Source organism: Dermacentor albipictus, chromosome 1 (assembly GCF_038994185.2).
Source record: "Dermacentor albipictus isolate Rhodes 1998 colony chromosome 1, USDA_Dalb.pri_finalv2, whole genome shotgun sequence".
In the NCBI taxonomy this organism is placed as follows: Eukaryota; Metazoa; Arthropoda; class Arachnida; order Ixodida; family Ixodidae; genus Dermacentor; species Dermacentor albipictus.
The window spans coordinates 344429109-344456755 of NC_091821.1; the positions used below are offsets into that span (position 1 = coordinate 344429109).

At 49.6% G+C, this 27647-nt stretch overlaps 2 protein-coding genes across 4 annotated transcripts in view; one reads left to right on the top strand and one right to left on the bottom strand.

Annotated features, from left to right (window-relative positions):
• Window positions 1–2725, bottom strand: part of LOC135911554 (dual oxidase 2-like) — a 38719-nt gene extending 35994 nt beyond the window's left edge. Inside the window, exons 1-2 of the mRNA XM_065443908.1 lie at window positions 2560–2725; window positions 1109–1243 (exon numbers count right to left, since the gene is read on the bottom strand). Of these exons, the coding sequence (XP_065299980.1) occupies window positions 1109–1243; window positions 2560–2725 (301 nt within the window). The remainder of the gene's footprint in view (window positions 1–1108; window positions 1244–2559) is intronic.
• Window positions 2726–2916: 191 nt separating this feature from the next.
• On the top strand, window positions 2917–27029 carry LOC135911639 (dual oxidase maturation factor 1-like). 3 transcript variants are annotated; one of them, XM_065444010.1, is made up of 11 exons: window positions 2917–3269; window positions 10518–10707; window positions 11906–11963; window positions 12451–12585; window positions 19939–20037; window positions 20354–20507; window positions 21762–21985; window positions 22121–22237; window positions 23196–23311; window positions 24928–25094; window positions 26716–27029. In XM_065444010.1, the coding sequence occupies exons 1-11, from the start codon at window positions 2917–2919 to the stop codon at window positions 26765–26767; spliced, it is 1665 nt and encodes a 554-aa protein (XP_065300082.1). In that variant the 3' UTR covers window positions 26768–27029. The 3 variants fall into 3 exon arrangements, with proteins under 3 accessions (XP_065300082.1, XP_065300147.1, XP_065300207.1); XM_065444075.1 differs by lacking the exon at window positions 2917–3269 and adding an exon at window positions 5262–5774; XM_065444135.1 differs by lacking the exon at window positions 2917–3269 and adding an exon at window positions 5881–5999.
• Window positions 27030–27647: the final 618 nt, after the last annotated feature.

Sequence of the window (27647 nt, forward strand, 5' to 3'; positions counted from 1 at the left end):
GCAGTACGTTGCAATGCGTGGCAGTATATTTTTAAGCTAAACCCCGTCCGTTCTGACTTCAGTGGGAATATAATGATGCGGGTGAGCCATGATGCTTACTCAAGAGTTGCAAGTGCTGAATTGAGAGCATCCAGCACTTACGTTGCCCTTCGCGCTGACGCAGTATGCAGGTTATTTAAGAGCATTCGAAGGGTATTCATCAGAGACCGGAGCATCATATCGACTGGCCGGTCTTCTTCGGGCAAGTTGTCAGGAACCCGCGCTGCTCGCTCTACGATATGATAATTATAATTAATTACGGCAATCAATTTGGATGTAAGACACGTGATAACTAAAGGTAAACATTCGACTGAGGTTCGCCTGTTTGGAAGCAACCAAGTGAATAAAAACTGGGGACCCCCCCGCCAAATTTTAATTAGAACCCAAGGTTTCGGAGCACCGCAGACTCCTTCCTCTACACGCGGATGGGACGGCATGAGGCTCAGCTCTGTTCGTAAGCATTTCGGATGCAGTTGTTCGTGGCGGCTAGTAGGGCTTGCGGTTACCCTGAGCTGATCGACCTTTCGTATAGTCGAGGCTCATCGTGAAAACGACCGCGCGGGGTGCAATAACGCTCGCGTGCCGAGATGTTCTGCACGCGCAACCAAAGAACTTCGGGAGGTCGAGATTAATTCGCAGCCCTCCGCTGATAAACGTGCTGCCTCACATCGCAAACTTTGTATTCTTCGACATGAACTAAAACAAGCGCCACCCGAAACTGAACTTCACGCAGCGGCCGCAAACGGCTGCTGTCATGTTTACCTACGAAACAGCTGGGGGCCGAATTCACAAAGCTCTTGCGTACGTAAGAGCTGTTTTACCATTTGCCAGCTGCATTCGCTAATAACATGTCTAACATCGATTCTGGCTGGCGTCTGATCTTACTTAACAGTTCTAACGCAATACGTTGCTTTGTGAATACGGGCCCAGTTTCGGTCCTGGAGCTTCAGAAGTGACAGATTGCGAATAACTAACACGCAGGAAATGGCCGCACAATAGGGTTGCGAGGATCCTCTATGTTATCCGACTTTCGAGAAGCACCCGGTCTTGGCAATTTGCAGCCGGTTACCTGCTGATCCCAGCTCCGGGACGCTCGGATTGTTGTACCATCCGTCGTAACCTTCGAACTCCGTCTCATGGTGGGGGTCGACGCCGTCCAGCAGCCAGTCGATCAGGCTTTGCTTGATGTCGGCTGGCTTGTCGCCTGGAGAAAATGGAAACGGAATAGAATGGTGATAGAAACCGAAGAAAGCTTCAAATAAAGCCAAAACGGCGTTGTAGTTGATCCAAGGTCGATTCAAGAACGATAACAATGACGGCATGATGACAAGGACGGTTCACACTTTTCTTGTACGTCGTTCCAGCAGCCGCAACTATCACGTCATCACAACTGTCACAACGTCATCACAACCGTCAACTGACACTGATCATTTTGGACTTGCGTCTCACTTTCTTTTACCAGTTAGCGATTGATAGTGATCACGGCCTATACGCCCTGCATCATGTTGAGTCAGTAAAGAAACAATAAAAGCTATACCGCGGTATAGAAAAGAAAAAAAATGAAGGAAACGTCTTTACTTTTAATGCTCGTTCTCCAATTGCTACATTGATAAAAATATTTGCAGCACTCGGTACTTTATAGCTGGTTGGATCATCTTAGTGTTTACCTGCAGGGAGCTAGCAGCGCCTAAAATTTTGTTTATGTTTCCGCGCATCTGTATTCCTTTGCGTATTGCTTCGGTGTCTCTTACGCTCGATACTGCAGTAATGTTTTCACATTCAAGTTGGCTCCCGATGCCTTTCTTCCTTTTTCTCTTTTGCACAGTTTGGTATAATAAAGAATCCGACTACCATCGTCATTTCCCATTTTGCTTCCAGATGCCTATATTTCTTGGTAAATTGACTATTTTTATCAATTTATCTCTAAATATATGATAACAAAATTACTATTCCCGGCGGCGTAAGAGTCGACGACTACTCATAAGTAGTAAATGTGCCTCTTCGGAAATGCATGCTTTGTAATTACGAAGATACGCGTTTCAGGAAACATCCTCTTTTCTTTTCCTCCCTTTTGCGGAACGGCATATCTTCTTTGTCGTTTTTACACAGCGGACTGCACGGAAAGTCCAGGGAGAGATACACAGTTACGTAAGGTTCCTTTTTCTCGTTTTCTCGAGAAGCGTGCTGTCATATTCTCTGTATTATTATTCTCTCCCGTAGAGAAAAGAAAAAAAAAGGACCAAGAACGCCACTCGAAACAGCCTTACGTAGCCTAACGACGAAGACCTCACTAGCGGATTTCCGTGCATGAATCTACGTGGTCGTTTTCTTTACCATTCAATTATATTTGTTTCGTAGTGTCTCTGCCATGGTGCCAAAAAGAAAGCATTTCTTTCGGATTAGCGTGTGGACAAATACACCAATTACCAGGGAGAATTCTTAACGCTTAAGATTGCGTTGCATAATGGATTCACCCAAAACGCAACAGTGGCGGTGCGCCATGACTGGCGTTCAGCTCACCCGTGGCCGACTGTGGCGTCGGTGTCGTCGACGGCGGCGTTGACGTGGTGGCCGCCGACGTAGACGACGAGGTCGTGTCCTGAGCCCTGGACCTGAGAGGGCCGGTCACGAGGAGCGTGCATAGCATCACCGCTAGGGCAGCAGTTGCACTTGGAGGCCGCCGCATGACTGTGGTGCGACCTCGTAGGAGGTCTTCTTGAATGGCGGCTGCTCCAGGAGTTACGGACACGGGTCCGCGCGCGCACCTCGACCTTCTCCCGTCCCGCCCGCTCCCGCTGCTGGAGGGAAGAGCGCGATCGTGCGCGCCGCTGCAAGGGAGCCGGCTTCGCGCGGCGGATATGCGACGAACGTCTTGCAATGGTCCGGGCGGATGTGGAATGTCTCGAAGCTGCGGCGCGTGTGCCGGATGTGGACCAGGAAAGCAAACGTCCCGCCGGCAACTTCCTCTGGATCTGGGCTCGAGGCGTTGCAGCCGCCGCAGCCCGGCGATTGCAATACCGCGCGAGCGCGTGCAAGCGCTCTGGGGACGCTAGGCGCGAGCGAGGGCCAGAGACTCTCGACGGGGGCGTCCAGGCCGGCCAGCGGGGAGTTGTCACAAGCGGCGCGGAGCTAACTCGCCCGACCCGCCCGCGAACGTTACAGCGTGCGCGCGTACGACCCTGTGTGGCCACAACACGCTCCTGTTGCAACGTTGTTCGACGCGATTTCCGGTGAGTGTGTGAAGTGAATGCTCCTGCATGCTCCTTGCGGCGTTTTCGGCGCCTCTTCCATATGGTTGAAGATGCTCGCTGAGCAAAGACGCGATACAGTAGCAACCGCGAGCACAAGGGGACGCAAGACAGTGCTCTGTCGATTCTGCGGTTCTCTCTGTATCCTATCTTGGCGCCGTAACTTTCGCTCTGCCGAGGTCTGTGTAGCTGCGACGGGGCGAGGAAAAGACTGAAACGTAGAGCAGGCGTTGAATGTTTTTACTGGAATATAGTGAAATTGCTTCTCGCACGTGTTCTGCGCCACTTCAGACATTTCCCTTAATCTTCATCGGTGATCTCTTCGTATGTGAGAACCAACCCCAGCTTCTTGTTTGTATTTTACTCGTGTATGAGCAGCGTGTGTTGTCCCTGATGCACGTGTCATGCGCAAGCATTTGCGATCCATAAAAATACCGCGCTCCTCTTGTATGGTTTTGATTTATACATGAATGGCGACGTTTCCATAGTTACGATGCTAAATATATTATACATCTGACTTTAAACTGAGCTCATAACACGCAAAGGAAGGAAACAACCATGTCATTACGAAATATCCGGCACAAGTTAGCATATCGCTCAAGAGAGAAAAGAATAGATATATTTAAGCAGACCTAGATATTCTCCATTGTTTAGCAACTCAGGATATAAGTTTTCTTATTGTCGACGTTCTTTTTTTCTATTGTTACCTATTTTTATCAATGCAGATAGACACCCCGTCGAATTGCACGTACACGTTTTTGAAGAGACGTTACATGAGGAACAAAAACGTTTTAATATCCATACATTTCTGCGAGTACGTGTGTTGCCAGATTTCATGAATGCACAACGAAAACAACGCATCATTAAAAAAAATATTTTAATGAGTTCGTTGTAGTAGAATAAACGAATTTCTACTCCTGCCACGTTTTCTGGAGGGTGTGGATATTCACAGGTGCTGGGATCTACTGTGGGATTTGCTACACAGTAGGGGCAGTGTGAGGGATATTTTGGTGAGGGGGGTGGAAGAGGTGAACGTAAAAAAGACACGGGAATAAGTTTGTTCGTAGCACGCGACGGCATCCCCTACTCCTTCCCTCCTCTATCCCGTCCCCTTCGCCTTCCTCCTAGGAGATTGCGTTGACCAGCTTAGATCCCTAAGAGCAGCGACGGCTGATCCAGCGGGTACGCGGAGTGGCGCGAGCCAATGGGGCCCTGAAAAGTCGCCCCATCTAATTAGAAATAAATGTTTTCTCTCTCTCTCCCTCCCTCCCCCCCAAACCAGCGAACTATGTTGTCTCTGGTGATGAAATTGTGCAGTGATTATTCGCGTAGTCATTCATAATGTGGGCGGCGAAATTTACCGACCACCAGCTTGCACCCTGTTGGGTCCCCGCCAACGTTTTCATAGGATACCTGCTACAACAGTGACGTCAGAGCCGCGTCTCATCCGTGACTGCAACTTGACGCTGCATGCCGCGGCCTCGTACAGGCCTTTCCACAACAACAGTACCGGCGGACGCGGTCATCAGAGCGCTTGTGGTTTCTTTTTTATTATTTATTTTTATTTATTTTTTTGTTTGAAGGCGAAAGCAAGGTGACCCCTCGTAAGCTAGGACCTATCAGAACCGTTCTGAAACCACCGGCAGCAGCGTGCGCATCCGGCCCATAAGCGCGTCTCTTGTTTTAGCGGCTGCAGAAAGGCTAAGCGCATTTGTCAGCATAATGCTTCAGTGGAATTGGAGAACGAATCTAGTGCAGTGGTAGTAGAACAGGGACCGGAAAGGTGAACGTTCCGCTTGTATTAAGTGGTGGGGAGGGGGACATTTCCTGCCGGGCGGACACAGTAACCGTTTCGCCCTCGGTGGTCGCCCGGGGCCGAATTCACAAAGCGTTCCGTTCATCGGTGTAGTTTGTCATTGGCCGGCAGTCTTCGCTAATGATATGCCCAACGTCATGATTGGCTGGCACCTTCTCTTTGTGCCAACCTTATTGTGTGTATATCTTTTGTGGATACCCGCCGTCAACTATACCGCAGCAGAAGGCCATCGACACTTTTGCATTTCCAAGTGTGTCGCCTTCCCAAGTACCGATCACCCCCTTTTTCCTTAGCTTCCGTCGTCTGAATGACACGTACCGAGCATGACGCTGCTGGTGTTGGCAAGCCATGCCATCTCCCTGTTCAGAATTGAGGCAGTTTTTTTTTTCTTTAATTATGTCGTCACGTAAAGTGAAGGGACTTGTTCTCTTAGTGCGTCTCCCTGTATACAGAGATACCGAGGCCTTCCGGTTGGACTCGAGAGAGTGTCTGACCCTTGTGACCATGGTTCGCTGTTCAGTGTGCAGCCGCGCAGCAATCGCGTAGTGAGTTCCAATCGAATAGACCGACCCAGAAGCTCCCCTAGCACCGCAAGCGAGCTTCTCTGCACGACACCGGAGGCTCATGGGTGCCGTACGGACAAGCGAGCAACGCGCCTCAGACGCGCCTGAGTAAGGTCGCCGGCTTCGGCAGCATTTTACATGATGCATGTGATGACATTCTAGCCTACTATGGCTATCTCACATTGTAGAGAGAAAGAGACTGAACTTTATTCGGAACAGCACACTCGCTTCGCTTGCATGGCAGCAGCTTCGCTCTAAACTGAGTAGTCCTCTCAGTCCAGGAGTTCGGCTAGCTCGTTCTCATCCGTTGAATTCTGGCTGGACAATGCATGCGTGAGTTTTGCTGCGCTTGCGCATTGTCTCACATTCCCTTCTCCCAAACTGTATATATTGCGGTGGTATGGAGCGTGTTGTGGAATCGCATGTATAAAAATGACGCTTGTGGAAGCGTCTGCACAGGCCTTACGGGCCCTGGTAAACACATGGAAGAACACTTTAACATATTTCGGGGGAAATGGCGGATTTGTTTGTGTGTGGGTTGTGAAACGAATTTAAGAATGCAGCAAATGTGCAGAAGGGACCGGCGAAGATGCAGAAGCCCTGGCCCGGAATTCACAAATGGTCGTTCAAAACTAAGGCAGAATATTATAATGAAAATTCTGAAACGGGCTCATATGCAGCATTTGTAAACCTTGTTCCAAAGCAGAACGACGGTTTGCTATGCAGTGAATTATTGTTTAGAGAATTGAATGAAAAAATAAGAACTTCACGCAGAAACACCTCTGGCAGTTGTCTAGGTATGCGTATACGCATTGTGCCACTTGCTCTTCTCCACGTAGCCCGGTGTCGTTATCAATGTTATGAAATTTTATCCGACCAGTATAAGCGACAGCACTGCGGCGACGTGAACTGCTGCGAACGGCGACGCAAGGTGAATTAACGATGCAAGGAAACTACTACAGGTGGCGGCGCCAGATGCGCTGATGACGTTCCAACCATTATAAGCCGTCATCGCTCTTTAGCGCCTTATCCATCCGCTTCGAACCATTATCACGCGTAATCAACCATACTCTGGCGACGGCTGCTTATGGCGCGGCACCCGCCGCGGTTGCTCAGTGGCTATGGTGTTAGGCTGCTGAGCACGAGGTCGCGGGATCGAATCCCGGCCACGGCGGCCGCATTTCGATGGGGGCGAAATGCGAAAACACCCGTGTACTTAGATTTAGGTGCACGTTAAAGAACCCCAGGTGGTCAAAATTTCCGGAGCCCCCCACTACGGCGTGCCTCATAATCAGAAAGTGGTTTTGGCACGTAAAACCCCATATATTATTATTATTATGGCGCGGCAGCGCGGGCCCTATCTGGAAAGATATCTGCGATAAGGACAGAGTGCTGATAGCTCCGTGTGTGCTGTGTTTTCGCCGCTTAGTTCACGTTGAAGCGATAGGCAGCAGAAGCCGTCGCTCTTCTCTGTTAGCACTCTTCATCACGCCGGTGTTGTGACAGTTAAAGTTTGGCTCAAGTTACATGCGACACCCTATGCAGGCTGTCCCAACTATCATACACCAAGATTTAAAAATATGCAAATGCAACTTAGCTGGACAGAATCAAGATAATTTTGTTTCCCGTCGCTTGGAGATAGGTTATTTTGTGCATTCGGCCTAATTGCATAATTAGTCCTAATTAATTAAACAGCTTCTCAAATATTATGATTCGATTACAAGTGTCAATGAGAAAATTGTAGGGCAGCGTGAAAAACTCCCGATACAGCTATCTGTTGCTCAATGCGTACTACGTAAAAGTGTTTTTCTGATCATGAAAGAAGCTGGCGAATACACGAAATATTGCCGTGCGTCTGGCCGCTCGAGGCACTTTGTTAACGTCGGAAGTCGTCACGTGCCCTCCAAGGAGCGTCCAACCGCAAGAAGTTACAGCGGAGCTCTCTATGGCTAGGATACCGAGATTTCTTCGTGGTCTAACGTCGACAGAAAGCTAATATCATCTATGACTCATGCGCACAAATTCAATGGCTCATAACCCCGTAAGGGAGAGGCTACAAGCACTCAGCAAAGTGAAGGGAACAGTGCATACATTCTTTGGAATCACGCATACAACGTACAGAACAGAGTATACGTTTCAATAAAGAACAAGCTAAAAACAAGCATCTGAACTATACATAATTGATGATAAGGCGCTCCCGCGCCTGCATGCAATGTGAAGCACGTAGCGCTCCCCGTATACATTTCCCAGTAAAGATTACTGTTGCGCAAGCTGCCGCGGCGACGGCAGCTTGACTATAGCATACGAAGCAAGGAGTGACGTCACTACACTTTCGTACGTAAATGAAGAACCAGCCGGACTACAGGTTTGTGTTGTGATAGTGCTATGGGAAGGCCACCTGTAGTGAGGCACCCCCGAAGAGCAGCGTGCATACGAGGCGCGGCGAATTTCTCTCCTACCTGTTCCACTCTTAGTATACGTGCACGAAGTAGTGGCGCAAGCCCACTCCCAGACCTCCGAAACGTCTTAAGCTAATAATTAGGTAAAGTACACGTGAATGTCGCCACGTGAATAATTTTAACCTGCGTCGCAATGGGTGATAGTTCTAGTTGTCGTTTACAGCTTCGCTGTCAACCACCTTATTCACAGCGTGGATTGGAAACTATTCTTTCGTTTTTTTTTTTCAAATTAGTTCATGAATAGCAGAGACAGAAATATCTGAAGTGCCGCGAAGCCGTGATTTCAGGAGACAAGCGCCACCTGAACATAGACACTCTCTCCACTTGCCCCGTCTATCCTCCGCAAGCGAAATTTCTTCCCTGCGTTCTCCCATACCGGAGCCGGAGAATCGCGCGACGAATACGTCACGACCCCGCTTTCTCTCTCTCACACACACACACACATACACACACACACACACACACACACACACAGACTCACTCACTCACTCACTCACTCACTCACTCACTCACTCACTCACTCACTCACTCACTCACTCACTCACTCACTCACTCACTCACTCACTCACACACACACACACACACACACACACACACACACACACACACACACACACACACACACACACACACACGCACACACACGCATGCACACACGCACGCACGCACACACGAACGTGCGCATTTGGAGAGTACTAGGCTCACTTCCGGGGACGGTCTAGCGCCCGAGCTGTTGCGTTTGTCTCGTTTCGTGCTGCGGACTATTTTGTGCGCTCTGCACGAGAACACCTTATTAGCGGTATAAGACGGTGCCACAATCATGAGCACTGATGCATGCGCGAGACGATGAAATAGCATGATCATGGCGCTGGAACGTGGCAGAAAATGACTTGGTTCTCTTCGCGCGCGTGACTGCACGACGTGGAAACCAGCAGACGAAGGGAAAATACACATCTCTTGTTACGGTATACGAAATTAAAACAAGAACACGCAGACGTTCCGTTTGCATGTTTTATTATTTCTCAAAACTTTAATTCGTTTATTGAAGCAACAAATTAAACAAATAACTGATGTTGCCTTGAATAATTCTCGAAGTCACGTGCCACTGTGAGTGACGTCACAACATTGCCGTGTACGTAGGCGCACTTGTGCGATTGACGTCGACTCTCCGGCTCGGGGCGCAATTAACGCCCACGAGGAGAAGGGCGAACGGCGCTTGGTTAGAAATTTAAGCTCTTTCCGCGACACACAGGGATGTAATACAGGTACTGAGCGGACGCAATCGTTAGCGCGCATTGTAAGCACTGCGATTGTCAGCTCAAAATTGGCAGACCTGGTGAGGGGCCCTATAAGATTAAATAAGCCTGATTTATATTCATTAACATCGAATTGACTAAGGCTAATCCGAATTAATTAAGCATAATTAGGGTGCCTTTAGCCTAATTTTTATTGATGAACATTAAATTGAGTAAGACTAATCAGTGTTAATTAAGGGTACTCAAGTATGGCTTAAGCTTAATAAGAAATAATAACCATTGTATTACTTAAGGGTAATCAACATTAATAAATGCAATGAATAATAAATCATATTACATCACTTAGCCCTCATCCAAATTAATTACGATTACATTAATTGCGCGCAATAAGATTAATTCCGCCTAATTAGGTTCACCAATTATGTGATTGCAACAGGTCGTTGCGATGCTTGCAGCGCATTGCGTCATCCTTGACACAGCGAGCCGTGCATGGTGTGCGTAACTCGGCCACTCAGTCAATCACTTGTTGCATGAGGGCAAGATGAGCGACTAGAAATAACGCATTATCTGACAAGTCCCACTAGGAAGTTCCTGCAGTAATTATTTCTTTCTCTCTTTTTTTTATTCAACAAGCACATTTATAATATTACTAATAACAGCACATGTCAGAGCCTCGTAATCACAACGCCGACGTCACACACGCCCTTCTCGAAGCCTTCCCACGGGTTAAACAATACCGTCTCCGAAGGGCAACATTTTCCCCTAGGGCCTTTTTTCTAGCTTAATCCCGCAAAGCCCAACGTATCATTTTTGAATTGCTGAATTTAATGCCTGAAAAAAAAAAAACATCTGATTTAGCGCCCCATGCCATATGTACAGTCCATATACTAGCCTTTTAGACATTCTGGAGGAAGTGTCCAGTTGTGAATAGCGCACCAAATGAATTACTTATTAAGTATACTAATTAATATTTAATCAGTAATAATTTCGCTGTTTTCGTCATACCGATATACTATTCATGACCAGAAATACGTGTGAGCGAGCTGTTTCAGTCTTCATTGACGTGGAATATGGTGTTCGAGCTTTGTGTGAGTTAACGTGTGGCGTTTCTCTGTATACCTTCGTTGACACTGCAGCAACGCCATGGGAAGCGAGTACGTTCCGAGCGCCTTGTACTCGGCGTTGCGAGACAAGCCGTTCCCGACGCTGTACGGCGAGAACAGGAATCCGGTGACGGCGGACGTGCTCGAGGCCGGGCTCATCACTGCCTTCTGCATACTCACGCTCGCCTTCCTCCTCATCGTACCCGGCGTCCGAGCTGGACAGGTGAGCGGGAGGACGAGGAACGCGTGCTGCTTATTTTTGTCGTCTCTGCGAAACAAAAGCAACATTCAGATGTACGCACGCACGCACGCACGCACGCACGCACACACACACACACACACACACACACACACACACACACACACACACACACACACACACACACACACGCACGCACACGCACACACACACACACACACACACACACCGTAACCTCGTATCCCTGGAACCACAACCTAGGCAGCCTTGCGAGCACAAACCGTAGAACCCGCGGGCCAACTTACTCGGTGTCAGGAAAGCTTCGCGAGAGAGCTGCATGCCGCACTGAAAGCTGTCGAGTGAAAAACGTAAAGCATCGCTCGCGCGAGCCACTCCTTCGTCAGTCGAAAGCTTATGATGCGGTAATTTGGCATTTGCGCGAAGCTTTATTTTACCCTGGTCAAATTCACCCATACGCGTAAAATTACTCGTGCAAGCTGTTTCCGTGGAATCGACTTGCAGGGGAAAATGGGAATAAGCGAAATAAATATATCATTGATGAAATGTTACGTCTCAACGCTCCATCCGATATAAGGTAGCTCTAGAGCAATTCTGATTACTTAAGGATCTTAACGCGCACTTAAATTTCTGCTAATGAACATTCTTGCTTTCCGCCTTCTTCGGAATAATTGCTACCGTGGCTGGAAATAGCAGAAAACTATAGACAGTCGTCGTCGTCGTCGTCGTTGTTGTTGTTGTTGTTGTTGTTTACTGCAATAAAACGATGGCGTACGTGTTGCGTAAGATTAGATGTAAGTGCTGCAAGTAAAATGGTAACGATATATAAGAAAAAGCATACCTCACTCGAAGCACACACCCAAGTGGTGGCTCGCGCTGCACTCAAGCATTAAGCTACTCATTTGCCTGCTGGCCCATCGCAGTGGCAGTCAACGACGTCATTTTTATGCCCGCGAACTGACCTTCGTTTGCCGCAATGTGCTCGACTGTTGAGTTGGAGTCGTTGCAGTAGAAAACGAAATACCGCGATTCTCTTGCTGACAGGTCTGCCAACGCTTGCTCACATGAATACAAAGTACTCCTCTAACACTTCCCCTTTGTTACTTTCCGTCAATTTGCTTAGTTCTCTGTAAGTTTTACGCTTAATGTGAAAAGGAGTTGTAACTTACAGGTACATTTGTGCATGTGTCTTTTTGTCCTTTAGAAAGCAAATGTGCTGACACGAACCCTCGTGAGCCTTTTCATCGGGACCTTCATTTTGTGTAAGTAGTGAACTTGTGATCCCTTGAAATAACTTTGCTTAAACGACTTCAGCTCATAAACCACTTGCACTTGCATTGAGCGCAAAGCCTTGTTGAAGAAGAGGAGAAAATCTAATATGAAAGTTTCCTCACTTCTAATCAAGCATACCGTGGCCGTGTCTAAAATCGAAAAGGGCGTATATTTCTAACCTTTCTTTTTTAAATATACGGTATTAGGAAAATTCGCGTAGCTTACCTGTTTATTTTTATTATTTTTCTTTCTTCGCTGAGTAGAAAGCATCGTTCATTCGTATTATGGTAAACCTACTTCATCTCAAGTATAGCTTATAAATAAAAATTTGATAGATAAAGGTAGATGTGCGTTTTGCGGCTTCGGTGCGTTTTAGTATGAGGTACCTTGTAAACCACTTCGATAAAACGTCCTCGAGTGGCTGCAAGCTTTACGAAGGTAAATTACACGCACACTTGATTCCTGTCTTTGTCGCAGTGTGCAACTTCGGCCAGGAATGGGAGTACTCGAGGATCCACGCTACCACACCCTACAAGGCTTTCAGTCACGAAGAGCTGAACGCGGAGATAGAAGTGAAGATTGGTCTTCGAAGCGTCAACATAACGCTGAAGAGTAAGCGTGTCTTCTCTATAGAGTCTCTCTTCTCAGAGCTTGAGGCTTTTCTTCTCGCTCGAAGGGCACGCAGGACACCGCTGAGGTGAATGGACTCAAGCCGCAGCTCTTTGCTGTCTTGGCCTCGAACGTCTGTACCAAGGCTGCAACTACAGAGGAGGAGTCAAGGAGTTGAGACGACATTCTCGGCACCAAAGTTTTTCGTGGGACAAACGTATCTTGTCTTGCAATTGTCGCCTAATGAATACTTTGTAAATTTAGCTGCCGTAAAAAATCTATATAACGTGGCCATCCTAGATGGCCACGCTATAATGTGAAAAAAAAAATGTGGGTGCCACACAGGACTGCGCTCGTGGCTCTTTTGCGAAATGTCACTTAGATGAGTGATATTTAGTGACGCTAAGATGAGTGATGGTTGCATCTATTTCGGTAACTGCTGCAAATTTAACAATGGAATGGCTTGAGCGTCGAGCACTCGCCTCTTTCAACTCGCCGCCCAGAGTCTTCCTACGTTACGTAGACGATGTGTTCTGCATAATTCGGCGAGGAGAAATTTCTTCATTTCTGTCGCATTTTAATAGTATTGAAGCGTCCATCCGATTCACAGTCGGGGAAGAAAAAGACGGCGAGCTTCCTTTTCTGGACGTCCTCGCGAAACGTGACCGGCACAGTCTGGCATTTTCCGTGTACAGAAAGAGCACACACACAGGCAGGTATCTGCATTTTAATTCAGTGCACCCGATGAACCAGAAGAGATCGGTAATAGCTTCTCTTATCGGCAGAACCAAGCGCATCTGCACAACGCCACAAAGCCGGGCTGCCGACCTACAAGAGGTGCACCGTAATCTCTCAGCATGTGGCTACCCGAGGTCGTTTGTGAACTCGGTGGAACGCCATCTGTCTCAGCCCCCAAAGCCTGACTGAGGAAACGCGCTCCCATACCGTATGTGCCCGGTGCGAGCGAGGGCTTAGCCCGCTTTCTACGCGGCTATGACGTCCAGGTAGCTCACGTGCCGTCCCAAAAATTACGCCATCGGCTGGTAAACGTGAAAGGCAAGCTCCCGAAGACAAAGTTTCCTGGCATCATCTACGGGATTCCACGTGAAGACTGCGACTGCGTATATATTGGCGAGACAGGCAATTTCTAACAGCGGTTGAAGCAGCATGTCGACGATGTGAAAAAGAAAAAAAGTCGCATCAAACGCCATGGCAGAACATGCAGGTGACTTGGTCCACAGGATTGATTGGGATAAAGCCAAGATATTAGAAAAAGAAAGAAATTTGACTTTAAGACACCACTTGGGATCCCTCCTAATCCAAATGACAGATAGCACCTTCAACCGGAATGACGGAACACCCCCCCTCCCCCCAATCTACACGCGCTACTTAAGTCATATTTTAAAGTCATATAAACATTATATCGCACGTCCTTGATTTCATTGTGAACAAGGCTCCCGTCAGGGGAGCCGAAACGTCTTTTCTTGTATTCTTTCAGTGGTCGGTGTCCTTCTTTTTACCACTCTTCACGATGCCTCCCGACTAGACGGGCTTCCGTCAAAACCTCGACTTGATTAGCCAGCAAGTTTGGCAAACTTCTTTTGTTATAACCGCCTGTCATTGTTCTGTGCTATATACAGCTATCATGTTTTATTGGTTTCATTGAAGAGAAGGATGAAGACAGGATGATGATGATGAAGCAACATTTGCTGGGCCCGAAATAAATCGGTGGTGCACGCAGGCACCAGACGGGGTGGTTCCCTAGTTACGGGACCCATATGTTTCCAGCAGCTCCTGGCCCCTGTCCGTCAGTGCGAGCTGAATCGGTAGGGCGGGGCTGGATAACAAGGTCTCCCATCGCTCAAGGGGTTGGGGATTGGGGGCGTTGGTGGGAAGGGGAGGAGGGGGGGTCTTGAGTTCTGTGCACTCTGCCAAGACGTGCGGCAGGGTGCCCTTTTCTCTTCTGCAAAAAGGACAGAACATATCGTGTTCCGCAGGGTACATGCGGTTCATCAGTACGGGATGCGCAAGCGATCCCGCCTGCGCTCGACGCAGGATCGTCTGTTGTTGCCTAGTTAGTTTTGGGTGCGGTTCTGGCAGTCTGCACCTTTCCTCTCGGTACATCCGGGTAATGTCCCGAAAGCTGGTAACCGGGTGCGGTAGCTCTGCCGGCTCGTGCTCGGCCCGGATTGACATTTCTCGGGCATGGTAGTCGGCGATGGTGTTGCCTGCTACCTGCGAGTGAGCCGGGACCCACACGAGCTCTATGGCTCTTCCCGGAGGCTTGTGCTTGTCCAGAATGGCTCGGGCCGCGGAGGAGATTACCCCCCTGCGGAAGCTTCTGTAGGCAGTCTTTGAGTCTGTGACTACGGTGTTCACGCTCGGCTGTGCGAGTGCGAGGGCCACGGCCGCTTCTTCGGCTACTGCGGGGTCTGTTGTCTTCAGGGACGCGCTGACGATCAGCCTGTCTTTTGATGTAACCACCACCGCTGCACGGTCACTGTGTTTCTGGAGCGAGGCGTCCGCGTAGAGGACCCTGGGGTTCTCTTCCAGCTTCCGGGCTAGTGCTTTAGCTCGCGCGGTGCGCCTCTCGTCGTCCTTGCCCGGCGTCATGTTCCGGGGAAGGGGTTTCGTCTGAATGATCGTTTTCCAGTCTTCCGGAAGGGCCGTCTTGATGGGTACTGGCTCGATCTGCCATCCTATTTTGCGTAGGACGGCTCGTCCGTGTTCCGTGTGACTGAGCCGGATTCTCTGATTTGAGAGGTGGGCTTCGATGAGCTCCTCCACCGTGTTGTGGACGCCCATGTCTAGCAGTTTTTGAGTGGACGAGTAAATAGGCATGCCCAGTGCTTGTTTCGTTGCCTTACGAAGCATCGTGTTTAGGGTGTCCCTATTCGCCTTCGTCAGCTGGAGATACGGTGCGGCGTAGGTAACCCGCGACACGACGAACGCGCGTACCAGGCGCATGGCATCGTCCTCTTTAAGGCCTCGGTTCCTATTAGATACCCTCCGAATCATACCAAGTATCTGTTCGGTTGAAGTCTTGATCTTTGTGATGGCGGCCTGTGCCTTCCCGTCGCTCTGAAGTAGTAGGCCGAGAATTCTAATCTGCTGTGTTGGCCTGATGGTAGTTCCGGCGATGGTGATAGTCACGTTCGGCGGCAGCTCCTTCTTGGATTTTCCCGGTTGGATAATGAGCAGCTCTGATTTCTGGGGAGCGCAGCTCAGTCCGCACGACTTTGCGTACTCATGCACGGTCGTTACCGCCCGCTGCAAGACTTCCTCCATCCAGGCATCGGATCCGGCTCGGGCCGTCCACACCGTAATATCGTCGGCGTAGAACGCGTGGTCCACGCCTTCAATTTGCTTGAGTAGATCGGGTAGGGGCAGCAGGGCCAGATTGAAGAGCAGGGGCGACAAGACCGATCCCTGAGGGGTGCCCCTATCGCCGAGCTCGACAGGGTCCGACTTCTCCTCCCCTATCCTGATGGTCGCCGTTCGGTTTGACAGAAAATCTTTTATGTAGCCAAATGTCTTTCGGCCACACCGGGTTTTGTTTAGATTCTGCAACACGCTCGCGTGGGACACGTTGTCAAACGCTCCCTTCAGGTCGAGGGCGAGTATCCCGCGCGGCGCGTGCCTCGTTGCCGGCTTGACGACCAGCTCGTGGAGTTGGATCATCACGTCTTGGGTGCTGAGATGTTGCCTGAAGCCGTACATCGTCTCTGGCATCTGATCCGTTTCTTCGAGGTGCTTCTGCAGCCGGCGAAGGACCATGCGCTCCATCACCTTCCCCACGCAGGATGTGAGAGAGATGGGCCGCATGTTGTCTATCGTGAGGGCCTTGCCGGGCTTTGGAATGAAGCGGACCTCGGCGTCCTTCCATTCCTTCGGCAACTGCGAGCTTTCCCAGGCTTCGTTAATGTGCTCTAGGAGGCTGCTGGCCGCTGTACCGCTCATGTTACCGAGTAATTTGTAAGTTATGGCGTCCCTGCCGGGTGCACTTCTCTTGTTACTGTCATCTATCGCTGTCCACAGTTCCGTCATGGTAAACGGCCGGTCCAGTTCTTCGTTGTTGGGTCCTTCGTACCTCTCGGGCACCGGGTACTGGCCCTTGTCTGTCTTTAAGTACTTGGCCTTCAGGTCTTCCAGGAGCCTGCGGCCGTCTCCCTTGTACGTGTTCAATACTGTGGTGAGGTTGCGATTGGTCGCAGTTTTGCTACTCAGCGGGTCAATCAGATGCCTCAAGAGACACCACGTCTTCCACGTCGAGAGCTTGCCCTGCAGGCCGTCGCAGGTCTTCAGCCAATTTTCCTTACATAGTTTGGCCGCGTGCTCGGCGATCTGTTTGTTCAAGACCGCTATGCGCTTGGCCAGCTTTCTGTTGTGTCTCTGACGTTTCCACCGCCGCGTTAACGAGTGTCGTGCCGCCCACATGTGGGTCAGTCTGGCGTCCACGTACGGTGTCTGCGACGTCGTTGCGATTTCTTTGGTAAATTTATCGAGAGCCTTCTTCTGTTCCCTCGCCCATTCGGTGTAGGTCCTTTGTGTTTCAGCTTGTCCCGATTCTTCCTCGGACGCCTCTTCTTGTTTTTGGGTAAACTTTCTCATCTTGTCCCAATCCGTGATCCGCGCCGTCCCCAGCACAGCCCGATATCGGGAGCCTCGGATCGTGATGCCGATCACGTTGTGGTCAGACCCCAGGTCCACTTCTTCGCTTCTCCAGGAGACGTCTAGCGTGCCTGATAACCACGACAGGTCTGGCGTGGTGTCCCTCGCGGCACTGTTGCCTCTTCTGGTGGTTACGTCCGGCTCGTTCAGGAGGGCCATCTCGTGATCCTCCATTGCTTTGGCCAATGCTTTTCCTCTCTTGGACTGAAACTTATAGCCCCAAGTTGTGTGAGGGGCGTTAAAGTCGCCGAGTATCAGAAGCGGTCTGGTCCCCGCCAACCCTTTCGCCTGGCTCACGATGCGGTCAAATTCGTACTGCCGTTGTGACGGCCGGCAGTACGCGCTCATTACAAATAAATTGCCCGAGCTGCCAATTTCTCTCGCATGAATTTCGACCAGCGTGTGCTCGCACCCACCCTGCGCCGTGACATGTTGAGTTGCCGCCACGTTGCTGCGGACGAGCACCGCCGTTCCTTTCTCCGTGGGGTCCGTGTAAGTTACGTACCCCGGGAGTTTTGGTTTCCCGTTTGTTTCTTGTAAAGCAATTACATCGGGCTTGTTTTCTTGCCCGTCAATGTGTAATAATAGTTCCGCGTCTTTGTTGCGAATCCCGCGGCAGTTCCATTGGTAAATTACGGTGGTATCCCCCCCGGTTTTCTTCTTGTGCTTCTTACTTGGCTTCTGCATCATCCTTTCCGGACGTCTCGAGTCGATTGCGCCTTTTCGCGATCGCGCCTTTGATTTTTTCAGACCGCTCCTTTTTCAGGGACCAGAAGCGGTTCCTCACCGCTGTTGAGGCTACTTTTGGCGCTAGGCGCTTGTGCTTCACCGATCGCATCTGAGGCTGACTCTCGACAGCTTCGAGTCGGGCGTCCATTTTGCTTAGCCTTTCATTAATTTGGGAAATTGCGGCCAAAATGGCCGTCAGCTCTCCTTCTCGCGGGATCTGTGCCGTTGCCGTGGTCGCGGTCTCTGCGGTCGTCGCTTCCTCTCCGCTCGCGGGGCTGATTTCGGCGTCCATCGCCTCTTGATTATTTGATGCACGTTGCGTAACCCCAGCCTCTCCCGCCACCCGCCCTAGGCGGGGTGAAGGGGGGTCCCTCCGCGGCAACCTGCGCAAGCCTGCGGCGTTGTTTGCCGCCGTGATGTTGTTTTGGGGGCTAGAATTTGCTGAAGTGCCGTTATTCACCAACGCTTCGATCTTATTCATAAGCGCCCGTATTTGGGCGTTCTGCTCCTGAATCTGAGCGTTTTGGCGCTCTATGATTCTCTTAAGTTCTAAAACTTCGTTACTGTCCTTTTGCAGATTTGCTTGCGAGTTAAGGGGTTGAGAGGGGCTGAGCGGTGGGAACTCGGTATCGCTGGCTCGAGCGACGGGAGACCTGTTGGTCCAGCCCACCTTTTTCTCGGCGATCCCTCGGCGTCCGGTTGACTCGCTCCGGGACCTTGAACTGGCCCTGGATCTCGAACTGGTCCGGGAGCGCGAGCGGCGGTTGCCGCCACCGTTGCTGCCACCGGATGGTGTCTTCGAGCGGGAGCGACTCCGGCGGCCGCCGCCACTGTTGTTGCTGCTCCGGCCTGGCGTGTGTGACCGGCCCCGTTGTTTGGAGGCGCTACGGCGGGGTCCGCCTGCAGGACCTCTCTTGTCTTGGTTTCTTCTCACGGCGTCTTCTTCCTCTGCTCGGCGCCGTTCCCAGCGTCGCCGGCGGACCACGTAGGGCGTCTTGAAGCGGGCTTTGCAGGCCTTGTCCGCGGTCAGGTGTTTGCCTCCGCACAGGCCACACTTCGGGACACATCTGTGGTCTTCGGCGGGGTTGGAGATTCCGCACCCTCGGCAGATCGTGTTTGAAGGATCCGGGCACACGTCCATTCTGTGGCCCACTCTTCCGCACGCATAGCATACGTCGATTTGTTTTCTGTGCAATGTGCACTCCGTGAGAAGATTACCGTATCTCACGTAATTGGGTACTTTGTGCCCGTCGAAAGCAATGACCACTGATCGGGTCTTACCGATTCGGTTTGCCTGTAGGGCCGTTGGGTTATGCTTGTGCACAACATTGTCCTGAATCTCCTGGGCCGTATCCTCGAGCGGGATGCCCCTTATGACGCCCTTCACCGTGCCGTGGGGGGCCGTTTCGTAGGTACTTATTTCGTGTGCCGTGCCGCGTATGTCGATCCTTCCTACTGCAGCGTATCGGTCGGCGTGCTCTCTCTTGGAGGTGCTCACCACTACGATATTTTGCTGTAGGTTGGGGCACACGACGTCTTCACTTGCTTCATTGGCGGGGATCTGTGCCGCCGCCGCAATTGCACGACTTAGTTCAACACGACCGCGAGGCGGGCTCCACGTGAGTGACGTGACTCGTGTTGATGAAGACAGGACGAGCGCTGCCTGTCTTCTTTCTTTCTCGTCCGTGTATTTAGCGCTGTTTTCTTCAATGGATTCATATAAACGAGCTCGCGTTCAAACCCTTTTATGTTCTCTTGGTCATCAGAGTTATTTAGAACTCCTCTTGCCTATGCGGGTGACCTTAAAGTCGTTCCAAGACATCCACATATTTGAATTAAAGTTCATGAGCGGGAACAAGGCTGAAAGATTTCATCAGACTTTCAACCTGTGTTACGTGCCCCTTTCGTTATCATTTTGAATTAATCTTTTTTTTTTTTGCTCCTCAATTCTTTCAGACGAAACCATCTACAGCGGTACTGATGGAGACCAGGTGAACTACAACGAGCGGTTCTCGTGGGAGTGGCAGCAGGGAAGGCAGGGCTTCGGTCCTCAAGGTGCGTAGTCCGACGTACACAGGACGAACCGAGAGAAACGCCCATTTTGCATTCAACCAATCATTATTCCCACGTCTGATCTCGAGCTTTACTTTACTGTTGAATAATAAGCGTATACTTCATTTACTTGGACTCGGAAGGAAAGGCTAGCACGAGAGGAAGTAGGAGTACCTGAATGTTTTGTTCGCGAGTGGCTTCAAGGGGTGCCAGCTTGCCTTTTTTCTTTCTATCTGTTCTTATTATTATTGCAGTTCGTCCGATTTTAGCCTTCGAGGTTGTAAGTGTTGATTTGTCGTTTGGTCCTCTCGATGCGCAGCCGGCCACTTCAACCAGCAGTTTCGGGAGGCACAGGTACGTGGTACCCCTCTGCCGATTCTCTGGATCGCCGAGTACTTCACGTTCGACGGCGAAGGCATCCGCTTCGGCAGAAACTACCGCATCGCCGGCTGGTACACGCACATCCTTCTCTGGTGAGTTCGCGTTCCGGTACACGTGAGCGAGCATTCTGTGTGCCGTGCCAAAGAGGAACCGCTCTTAATGTAATGTCCTGCAGCAAATCGGTTAACTCTATTTTTTTTCTTTGAAATCTACACGTCAGACTGCAGAGGCAATAAAGCCCTGTGGTTGTATGCACGTGGAAAAGGTGTTCTGGAATGTCCATGTGCCCAGAAGCAGTTCCTATAACTTTTACTGCTTGCTAATTCATGAGAGTACATATCAAGTGAGGAAAGACTCGAAAATGACATAAGCTTACAACTAACGCCGAAAGGCAACGGAGTGCCTGTTTGCCTCGAGTAAATTGTATTTGAAGGTTAGCAAAAAAAATAAGGCACGTTGAGAAATTTAAGATAGTGGTGAATAGGGCTGTAAGCAGTGAATGCTGTGCTAACAATTAATGATTGACGGGTAAAAATAAAGAAGATCAATAAAAGTTCAAAAGAAAATTTGAAATGAAAAAGATAAAGAACGTGCTCACCTAGCTAACGACTTAATTCCATCTCAGCGGTATAGCATTCGCGAAGTCGGTCAAAGCAAGCGCAAGTGCTAACGAGAACGTCGAGCAACCGGCAAGTTGGCATTGTACCCTTGCTTATAATGTAAGACGGCCCTTATGAAAAAAAGAAAAAGAGCGAGTTAGCTGGAGAGTATAAGTCCACATTTAGGAGCAACCAATAAACGCTGATAGGGAGTAGCAAGCAGGCAACTCCTATGCACCACACACCACCTTCTCTTCAGAAAAAAATAAGGACTGGATTAAGTACGTTTCAGCATATGACGTTTTTTTTTTTTTCATCGCCGTGCGCAAAAAGGTAATTGATGGGGTTTTACGACCGAATTCTGCAAAGTTGAGTGTAAAGAACGCCGTAGTCGAGAGAGAGAGAGAGAAGGGCGGAAAGAAAGGCAGGGAGCGTAACCAGACTGAGTCCAATTTGCTACCCTACACGTGGGGAGGGGGATGGAGGAGTGAAAGAGAGACGCCGTAGTCGAAGGCTGTGAATTAATTATGACCAGCTGCGTTTCTTTGATCTGCACCGAAATCTCGGTACACCGCGGCGTTTACTGCATTACGCGTTCGTCGCCGTGGGGAATTGAACGTACGACTTCGGCCATGCGCTTCTAGCTGTAGTGCTTACATCTTCGCTTCTGACGAGCCCCCATCGTTCGCATTCAGTTGCGTGGCACGCATAATGCTACATCACTGTCTGATCACCGCTCACGCGCAGGACCGCGTTCCCGCTTTGGGTGATCAGCAACCTGGTGTTCTTCAGCGTGCTGTGGTACGGCGCTTGCGTACTCATGCTTACCGGCGCATGCCTCGTGGCCGGCACAGTGGTGTACGCCAGCGTGAGGAACTTCATCCCGCTCGAGATCCCCTTCTACGACCACGACCACCTCGTCATTATCCGCATGCACTACGGCTGGTGCTTCTGGATGAATCTCGTCAACGGTGCGTGCAACTCTCTCTCTCTCTCTCTCTCTCTCTCTCCACTCTGAGGCGTACACCGCTTATAAAGTTCTCTTAGCACCTATAAGCGAGAGTATCTCGAGAACTGGTTCGTCCGTGTGTCGCTTCGTTCGGTAGGTCTGGTTTGCCTGGTCGCCGGTGCTGTGGTGCTGTTCATGGATCTGCGATTCCCGGACGTCATTGCGGCCTTCTTCGACATTGACATCCTCCAGGACTACGAGGAGATTTACAACGGTCGGTGCCCACTTTTAGAACTGCGCTGTTGTAATATACTGCAATATTGCTGGAATTGGCTACCGTATCTGTCTGCCTCTACGTCCTTTCCTCCGTCCGTCTGTCGCGCAGCCGCACACTGTGGGTGTTGCGATGTGTTGCGAATCTTATAAAATACTGAACGTTTTGCATAATTGATAGAACTTGACTATACTGATAAATATTCGGCAAATTCACTTCCCTAACTCACAGACTGCACAAATGTAATGCTCAAGAATATTAACTGGAACAGCAATGCATTTTACCGCGCGTGTTGAGTCCATTTTTCTTGAAACTGGTGCTAGGAATGCACAGAGTTTCCAGCAGTTGTTTATCGTTTGCGTACTGGCTGACTTTAATTCTGCAATTATATCATGTCTTTTACGTGGTTAATTAGGAACTTATAAGTGAAATTAGTTATTTTTTACTGCACTGACGATTACCCCACAGTTTCTTTGCGTTCGCCATTACTACGAATCTTGGTCAGCAAAAATTAAAATTTTGTCTCGAATACACAGTTTTTAAATTCAGATACGGTAGATCCTGACATAGCCGGTATAATATTGTTACTCAGTGAAAAAGACCAATTGCTTATATCCTTCTCGGTCTCTGTATACTTGGTCGTGGACGCCAACCAGCTTCGTTGCTGCTGAATTTTAAAAAGTTGGAGTTTTATAACAAGCGCACTCAAAGTATATACTTAGGCGTACGCAAGTATACCTAAACTCGCTTGCGTTCTCCTGTACGCCTGGCGGATAAAATATCCTAACTACGGGTACGTTATTTCTAACGTTCCCCAATGACCCTGTGCCATTATAGCTTTCTTCCAGCTCATTCCACGCATTAGAGTGTTTCGTGTTGGCGCTTTGTGTTACAGTTAAAAAAAAACTATTCCACCCGAAATCTCATTTGATTGGCACTTATCACGCACCCACTACAGAACCTGTGGAGTTGGCGAAGGTCACGACGGATGACAAGAACGCAGCGGCGAGTGACACCGCCTTACTCTTGCCTAGCAAGTCCGTGCCTGACTATGGAACAGATGGGCCAGATTACGTGAGTGTTGAGCATGCTTTCGTATAGACGTGTTTGACGTTTACTTGTTTATATTACAGAAAGAGGATCCAAGAGCATGATGATCTAGGCCTGACAAATCCCCCTCACTTTCAACAAGATAGCCCAACCATACCACTAATTTTACGCATTCCCTGCTTCCGGACGCTTTCCATATAATTCTCACGGAATCATAATAAGTCAATTTTCTCCCCGTAACAATATGTTGGTTCTTGTACGAATACATTATTGCGAATTATATGGACACTCCAGGCGCATTTTTGCCGTCGCCGTCGCCGTGAAGTTCCGTATAAAGTCCAAGGACAACAACACCGTCGCCGCGTGGCTTATGCTGTATGCGCAAGTGAAAGCGTGCGATGCTGAGCCGACGATCGCGGGTCAAGTCTCGCGCGCTCAAGGGAGGAAATCCAGCAGGAAGCGCGCCGTCTTCCGTCGCGCGCACGGAACCGGGGGAGCGCGGGTACGGGGGGGGGGGGGGGGGGCGTTGTACTTCGGCAGCAAGGCGCGGGCTTTACCTTCAAAGCGATCTGCTCTGGGGACAGAGTCTAGGTAGGCCGATGGCTCGTATGTTTGCGTGTGCTGGGTTTTAGCGTCGAAGCGATAGACAGCACGAAGGTCGCTTCGCTCGCTGTTGCTGCCGCGCTTCCTCACGCCAGCGTTTTTACAGCGAGTGTCGGTGGTCATCGAGTGTGATGTGTGCCTGTTTGCCTGTGCGCGCCGACACCATGGTTGTAAATTTATTTAGTAAGCGAGTGTTTACAAGTTTACACCTTCGATAAACCTACTATCCTTACTTTGTATGGCTGTCTACTAGTTTGCTATCGCAATCGACACTTCGCCTTTCGGGCAAAACTGCGACTTTTTTTGGTGGTGGCTACCAAAGCCACAGAGCTTGACGGGCAGTGCCCCCTACGTCCTTTTTAATAAAACGACAAGCCCCTTTTAACAACACAACAAACAAAGTCACATAAATTGCGTATAAATTCTGTATATGCTCCATAAAAACGCGCAATACATATGAAATTATTGGAGTGCATACGAAGCGTTTCAGTATGGTTATATTATTTTTATTGCGGTTTCATGGTGGTAAATCTTTACATAGAGAAGAAATGACTCGAAGGCCTACATAAGGAATGGGGGTAAAAGAGGCAAAAGCTAGGGTTCCGTATGAATTCCGCACGATGAACACAAATGACGGATTTTTGACGGGGAATGCTACGGCGGCAAGGTCCGCAGTAAACTTTTCAGCTTGTCTCATCTTGCTACGTGAGTGTAAAGATGCCATGGACCTGAAAGTAGAAAAGCGCGTAGGCAGCACATGAGAGTTTGTGGAGCCGCCACGTACAAATAACGTACATATTCGGCCCATTGCGCGCCCATTCTGTGTTTTTTTTTTAGCATTTATTTATCCTTTATCAAGTGTACAGGCACGAAGGCTCGTAAGCACTTCCAAAGGCGACCAAAATTTAAATGTCCTGCTGCATTTATAGCTTGCACAGAGTTTGCATTTCATGTAGTACGGCGAGTGGCAGCGATACTCCATAGGAGGCGCACTCACATGCAGTGTCGCCCTCTGGGGGGTGTCTGTGCGCTCGCAGGAGGCTCCAGCACTGCGCAAGCGCAGTGCCTACAACCGCTACCAGCGAGTTTCCGTCCGCAAGCCGGCTCCCGCACCGCGAAGGCTTCCCAACGTGCCGGCGGCCGTGCAAGAGGAAGAGGATGACGAGAACCCCATCTACGAGAACACGCTACAGGCCCCAGAAAGGTGAGCGTATGTTTCCACTGCGTTTTACAGTGACGTGGTAGAAGAGTGGAAGCCATACTCGGCATCAGTCACTCAGGACCGCGATCATCGGAACGCACGTGTGTATGCTGCGCGTGTTCTTTGTTCGGTGTCAGAGCGTCTTCTTCTCAGCCTTTCGAGCGCCAAAGCACGTCCCGAAACACTTCCAGACACCCCGGAGCAGGGACCCAATGTAAAACTATTTCAGTCTGCTTTTATTACGAATCCGCCATTAGCCCTCCGTGATAGGTTGAAATGGCTCGGGCCCTGCCCATATGGGAGGAGCCCGAGCCATTTAAACTTCTCGCGGTGGGAACTATTTCAGTCTGCTTTTATTACAAATCCGCCATTAGCCCTCCGTGATAGGTTTTAATGGCTCGGGCCCTGCCCATATGGGAGGAGCCCGAGCCATTTAGACTTCTCGCGGTGGGCTAACGGCGGTCCTATTTGGAATAAAAACCTGTTGAAATAGTTTCACGTGCTTATTTCATGATAGCAAGTTTCACAACGTATGCTGTGTTATCTGTAAGTGCACGCGCACAATTTTACGCTCCACTGCCAAGAGCTGTTTTCACGTCGGCACGTACAAACCGTTGGCACGTTTCGACAAACCAAGGACAACAGCCACATGATTTGACGTGGTGTAAAAAAGACAGATTTGTCTTGCCATGAACTCGGATGACGCACACAGCATTTATGTCGTGCATCCTTCTGCTGGAAATGTCTAGGGTGTGCTGCTGAAGTGACCTAGGCGCTGGGAATCAGCGATATCTTTAAAAACTTATAGCATGTGTTTGTCAGTGATTCCAAGCGAACATCCCCTTCCCGGTGAATAATATAGCTAACTGATTCATTGGATTCAACGTACCAGGGCAACATTGGGGGCAATAAGAGAAGCCGTTGACGAGGACTCCGTATTAATTTCAACCACGTAGAGTGTCCTTTGACGTCCACCTAATCTAGATGAACGATCGTTTCTACTTTGCGCCCTGATAGTGACGCGGCCGCCACGACTGGGAATCGAGCCCGCGACCTCGCGCTCAGCAGCAGAACGCCATGCCCACTGAGTCATCGCGGCAGGTTGTTGCTTAAAGGAAATACTTCATAACGAATGTCACAGTTCCGAGAACTTCAACGCCTGAAACAAAGTTGAGCAAAGCGTTAAGTGATTCAGTAATGCTTACCTGATAAGACACGCGACACTGTTAAAAAAATCCGTTTCCTGCTATGATACGCCGCGTAAGTACAGCGTGAGGCAAACAACTTCATTAACAATTAATTTTGCGGAGCCCGCGACACATTGTGGAAGGTAGGTCGTTGATAGCTTGGAAAAGGAAGGCCCTTCCGACAACAGCTATAGTTTCCTGGAGGGCAGAAAGCGCTAGGAAAAAGAGACCTGCAAGTCTTCTCCTCGCGCGTTGTATCACCGTTCACGTGACCACTATAGACAGCTCTCTGCTCTGTAGCCTAAACATTCTTGTACCAGCTCCACAGGCCAGCACCACCGTACAAAAAACTCCGCAAATCTCGTGGCCGCAAGATCCGTGGCCCACACTTGAGGAACTGGAGATGACCTATGCCCGGGCCCTTATTTCATTCGCAGATACAATGCAAGTTCCAAGGAGAACATCCTCATGGACACTCTCAAGCGCTAGACCCACGTGCACACGGACAACTTGATTCACGGTGGCAAGAATGGCCAGACGTCGTCGCAACGCAGCCCGTCGTTTGCACACGGTGCGCTGCGAAGAACTATCGAGAAGCATTTCATTCCAAGTCTCCACACGACTGGAAGCAAAATGTCCGTTTGACGGACATTTTGTTCGACGGAATGTTTGTTCGTTTCTGTCATTCACCCTTTCATTCGCAACAACAATCTGTTAATAAACTGCATGCTCGATAGCGCAAGCACTTTAAGCACGCGGTTGTTCATGGCTTTCTTCATGCGAGTGGCTTTTTCGCAATATAGTCGTTTTTTAATGATGTTAAGTGGTTTAGAAGAAAACAAAGTACCATGCAAAAGGAGCACGGCTGAAGACCACCAGGCTGACGATCTACTTCGAGAAGACTCATAAACGACACTCAATAGTAAACGGCGGGGAGAATGAGGCCGCCGAGACTTGGGATTCAAACCCATGGCCTATCATAAGAAACCAACAAACACTGACACCAAGCGCAACATAGGGGAAATTACTTGTGCTTAGTAAATAAAATAAAGAAACGATTCCCACCTGCATCAACTTGTTTATTCATGCACTTTCATTTCCATGAATTTATCGTTTCTTTATTTCGTTTATTAAGCACAAGTAATTTCCCCGATGTTGTCCTTGGTGTCAGTGTTTGTTGGCTTCTTATGATATGACCAATAAAAATCGGGCCCCTTGGTTAATCCCCTTTCTTCTCGTTTAAACCCCCTCCCCCCTCTGGCGCTCAGCAGTAGAACATCACATCCGGCCAGCCACTGCTAGTGATGACGATCCTGCCGGTGTTACGTGCAGTGTGCGTCCGACTGGGGTCCACCTGAGACGTAAGAGG